This window comes from Limulus polyphemus, unplaced genomic scaffold (genome assembly GCF_000517525.1).
Source record: "Limulus polyphemus unplaced genomic scaffold, Limulus_polyphemus-2.1.2 Scaffold13, whole genome shotgun sequence".
Lineage (NCBI taxonomy): Eukaryota > Metazoa > Arthropoda > Merostomata > Xiphosura > Limulidae > Limulus > Limulus polyphemus.
In genome coordinates, this window is record NW_013665623.1 from 1,757,146 (window position 1) to 1,762,120 (window position 4,975).

At 33.3% G+C, this 4,975-nt stretch overlaps 1 protein-coding gene and 1 long non-coding RNA gene across 8 annotated transcripts in view; one reads left to right on the plus strand and one right to left on the minus strand.

The window, feature by feature from the left end:
• LOC106456969 (GRAM domain-containing protein 1C-like) overlaps positions 1 to 4,975 on the minus strand; it is a 75,198-nt gene that overhangs the window by 19,711 nt on the left and 50,512 nt on the right. For 3 of the 7 annotated variants that reach the window (XM_022382929.1, XM_022382926.1, XM_022382931.1), the window contains one exon: positions 510 to 682. In XM_022382929.1, the coding sequence (XP_022238637.1) occupies positions 510 to 682 (173 nt within the window). Of the gene's footprint in view, positions 1 to 509; positions 683 to 2,280; positions 2,497 to 4,014; positions 4,269 to 4,321; positions 4,393 to 4,975 lie in introns of those variants that run through there. The other 4 variants (XM_022382940.1, XM_022382915.1, XM_022382920.1 and 1 more) reach the window with 3 other exon arrangements.
• Positions 4,479 to 4,975, plus strand: part of LOC111085251 — a 36,161-nt gene continuing 35,664 nt past the window's right edge. The window contains exon 1 of the long non-coding RNA XR_002610078.1: positions 4,479 to 4,702. This is a non-coding gene — a long non-coding RNA (uncharacterized LOC111085251). The remainder of the gene's footprint in view (positions 4,703 to 4,975) is intronic.

The window sequence follows — 4,975 nt, forward strand, 5'->3', positions numbered from 1 at the left end:
ACTGTTTTTTAGAATAACCAGAATGAATATGGGAAAGCTATGATAAATAATACTTGCTTGTTTCATCGAAAATCTGAATATATAAAGAAAAGTTTACACACATATATATATATATATGCAGATACAAATATAGAACGATTTTGAACCGGTGTATTTAAGTGTTTTTCACTCACAATTTGTTGTTAAACAAATGTTTAAACAATTCTATTTATTCAAGAACGATTTTTTATTGTTGTTGTTTCTCGGAGTGCTAAGAGCAAATACGAAATGAAACATGATGAGTTTTTTCTTTTGTTGGTTTGGAAATCTAAAGTTATATTAGCTTTTAAGAGACTTAAAGCATGATGCCGGTCGAGATTGGCTTGGTTTTAGGGTTCATTTTTTCTGAAGAATGTTTGGAGAGAAACAAAGAAAACTATAAAACATAAAAGATATTGTGAAAGAAAAAAATGCATGCAAAGAAGAGGAAACTTTTTTTCACAGTGAAGTAAAAGTTGTAACCAACATACAGTTAATAAGGCGATCTTCTGAACTGATGCTGGGAAAATGACGATGAAAGCGACGCTCGTGGATACGCACAAGACGAGACCGAGAAGGAGAGGGAAGTTCGACATTGTCTTCCGTAGGGGTGGAAGGATGAGCAACACTGGGCATGCTCACCCATCTTCCCCTCTCTTCTAGACTGCAAAGGAAAAAAAAACCAAAAATAATTTGTCTCCATAGATATTTGATCATAAATTTATCTAAATAACAACTTTTTTGTAAGATGCTCAAATATTTATCAAATATTAATGCCAAAAAGTTGGGAATAAATTTAGAAACGTAAGATAAGGTTGTGGAAATATACAATTAACAAGATATACAAACAAAAAAGATCAATTTTGAAAAGCTGTTGGGAAGAGGCAATACATAAAAGTTTTCGCCAACTGATCTTGGACGGTTACCGATTAAGCTCGTTCGGGTGAAATCTTAATATTTTCTCGGTCTCTGAAAGGTCTTTATGTTTTAGAATAAAAATGATAAAACATAGATTTCAAAACAAACATACTAATTGATGCCATCCCTGACTGCCCACACCTTAATTTCCATTCTTGCATGCAAAACATGCTATTGTGTATAAGATTAGTATGAAAGCAGTGTAAAATTGTAGCAACAGACCAAATGTGCCGTATACGCACTTTAAGAAGCTCAGATTAGTCAGAGAAGTCAAGTGATAGGATTATACAAATTCTGCTACATGATGCAACTTTCCAGTGTTACGTAAGCTTTAAATATGCCGTATATGCACTTTAAGAAACTCAGATTAGTCAGAGTAGTCAAGTGATAGGATTATACAAATTCTGCTACATGATGCAACTTTCCAGTGTTATGTAAGCTTATGATATATACGTATTTAATTTTTTTCCGATAATTTAATACATATATATATGGGTGAAAGGAAGAATTGCAACATAAATTAAAAAGCTTCCGAATCATAAAAAGGCTTCAAATGTCAGTTTGTCTAACCATTAGGCTAATATGTATAGATACTGTATTTCATCTCATCCTATGAATTATATATATTTTTTCATAATACCAATTTGTTCCAGAAACAACATATAGAAAATTAAACTTTATTTTTTATGACAAACTAAGTTTTCGAGTGAATTTACTATTTGGATAAATCTTAAAGGTTCTACCACCAGTAACACATGTGCAGTATTTATTTATGCAATGTTACACAACCTCCTTATGTAGTTTCTATTCAAACACAACTTAGCATGCATGTGTCATTGCTAGACAAATTGAAAGAGTTGGAAAAGTATAGTTATCTCAATTTATTATTTATATTCAAATATTGTACAGTTATTTTTATCAATTACAAAAATATTTCATTCACGATACTTTCATTTTCTGTATAAAAACTTGAAGACTTTAGCGCGATATTTATAATATCAAAGAAACTCGTAACGTAGTTTTAGAAAATTAATTGGTTGGAACTGATAATGCATTTGATGAAATAACATTTACTGTTATGTACGTGATAAAAAGGATTTTAGAGAAAAGTAAATAAAATATATCAATTAAACTGAGACGTTTGAAATTGGATAATATTTTGTACCACAATTATACTGTCTGGCTATCTCTACTCTTTTTCAAAAAACGTTTTGTAAATTACCAATTTATGACAAGGATGACGTGCGGTAAGTATTCAGGTTGAAGCAAGTGCAAAACTGTTCATGTGCAAATTGTTTAGCAGAGGTTATAAAAGCCAGACATTGCCAGATTAAAAAGAAAGACCTTTTTTGTTGATATGTCACATCACTGTTGCTTTGTTCTGCTAGCTTCAATTTCGAATGTGTTTTTTTATGGACAACTTTGGGCTCCTTGGTTGATGTCAGAAAATCAGGACAGGCTACATGTCGACGAACATTACAGACCATTTGAAACTGTTGTTTCTCGTAAATATTATTGGATGGAGAGGAATATCGCACCTTCTCTCTTAATTTGTTGTTACTGTTCATAGAAAATAAAACCATGAAATTACACGAACAAATTCTAATTTAAGATATGTTTACTTTACTTAAAAAGTCAATCAACACGAATCTAATCTAGTATGGTCAGGTCACATGCGAATGATCCAAAATTAAAATAATATACTTTTCACCCAGGATGATTTAGTAACAAATGATATACTTCTTATATAAATAAGATGTTTAACAAAAAACAAGCATTTTATCTGGAGTGGCTTAATAACAAAAAAATTCTTACTTAAATTAGAAGGTATAACTTCTACCTGGAGTTATTTAGTGACGTACAACATATTTATTAACCAAATAAAAATAATTAATTTATATCTTGAATCGTTTAATAATGTACAAGATACTTCCATAAGAGGAATGCATAAAGTCTCTATAGAATTGTTTAGCAACAAACAACATACTTTCTACCCAACTAGGAAGGTACAACTCCTACTTGGAATTGTTTAGTGACAAACAACATACTTCCTACCCAACTAGGAAGGTACAACTCCTACTTGGAGTTGTTTAGTGACAAACAACATACTTCCTACCCAACTAGGAAGGTACAAGTCCTATTTGGAGTTGTTTAGCAACAAACAACATACTTTCTACCCAACTAGGAAGGTACAACTCCTACTTGGAATTGTTTAGTGACAAACAACATACTTCCTACCCAACTAGGAAGGTACAACTCCTACTTGGAATTGTTTAGTGACAAACAACATACTTCCTACCCAACTAGGAAGGTACAACTCCTACTTGGAGATATTTAGTGACAAACAACATACTTCCTACCCAACTAGGAAGGTACAACTCCTATTTGGAGATATTTAGTGACAAACAACATACTTCCTACCCAACTAGGAAGGTACAACACTTATTTGGAGATATTTAGTGACAAACAACATACCTCCTACCCAACTAGGAAGGTACAACTCCTACTTGGAGTTGTTTAGTAACAAACAGCATACCTCCTACCCAACTAGGAAGGTACAACTCCTACTTGGAGTTGTTTAGTAAAACAACATACTTCCTACATAATTAAGAAGTTATAACTTCTATCCCGAGTTGGTTAGTAATAAACAACGCATTTCCAACCTAAATACGAAAATATACATTCTAGAAGCAGGTGTTTAACAACAAATACCTTATATCCTACACAAATAAGAATTTATACCTGCTACCTGGAATTGTTTAGTAATAAACAACATTTCTTACGTAAATAAGAAGGTATATATTTTACTTAGAGATGTTTAATAATAAACCAGATGTTTCTTACATTACTGAGGAGATGTAATTTCTTAATAGAGATGTTTAACAACACACTTCCTACATAAATAAAAAAGTGTAATTTTTACTCAGAGTCTTTTAGTGCAAATCAGTATTTTACTTTTTTCACACTTACAGCACTTTAACTTAACGGTTTTTGTAAAGATACAACTTAAACTATGTTTACATTCTCTTTTTGTAATTCCGATCATCTCCTATCGTTACTTTTTTAAAGTATACAGACCTGATAAACGTTGTATGCAACACCAAACCAAGTACTGCTTCTCCTGCGCCGAACCCAGTTTTGCTTCGTGCAAGATTAACCAGAATTATAATTGCTGGAAATTTCGTGAAATAACTAATTTCCTCTCATTGTTATTTGAGGCTATACAGAGAAGTGGAATAAAGTATTCTTATCATTTCAAGGTAAGAAAGTCATAAAAAAGAGATGAGTTTGTTGTCAAGCGCAAAGCTACAAAATGGGCTATCTGTGATGCCCCAGCACGGGTATCGAAACCCGATTTTAGCAGTGTGAGCCCTCAGACACTTACCGCTGAACTGTTGGGGGACAAAAGAGATGAGACGTTTACGTAATAACGAAACCATCAGCCTTATATCTAATACTACCCTAGCGACAGATGGTGGTCGTGAAGTCACGACGCATACAAGAAGTAACCCAATTAACTAAATTGCTACAATTTATTTTTCAGGCGGGACACTGTATCTCAGGGTTATTTCATAATTATTTATCTGATTAAAGTAGCATGATGCCAATTCGTATCTCGTGTTTTAAGAAATAATGGTGATATGCTGACGTTTGTTGACCGGTCTTAGCTGGGGTAACATTAGCAACTGCGAGCTCGTCAGACTACGAAGAACTGTAAACAATACCTAACTACAAAATCCTGGTACAGAATGACCTAGCTCGAAAGGTAACTATTTCATGGATAAAGATAAATGATGATACAAAAATGATTATATGTATACATTTATATATATATATATATATCTTAATACGTACAAACTATTATTGTGGTTAGGGTGCTCGACTCGCAATCTGTGGGTCGCAAGTTCGAATCCCCGTCACACCAGACATGCTCGCCCTTTCAGCCGTGAGGGCGTTATAATGCGACGGTCAATCCCACTATTCGCTGGTAAAAGAATAGCCCAAGAGTTGGCGGTGGATGGTGACGACTAGCTGCCTT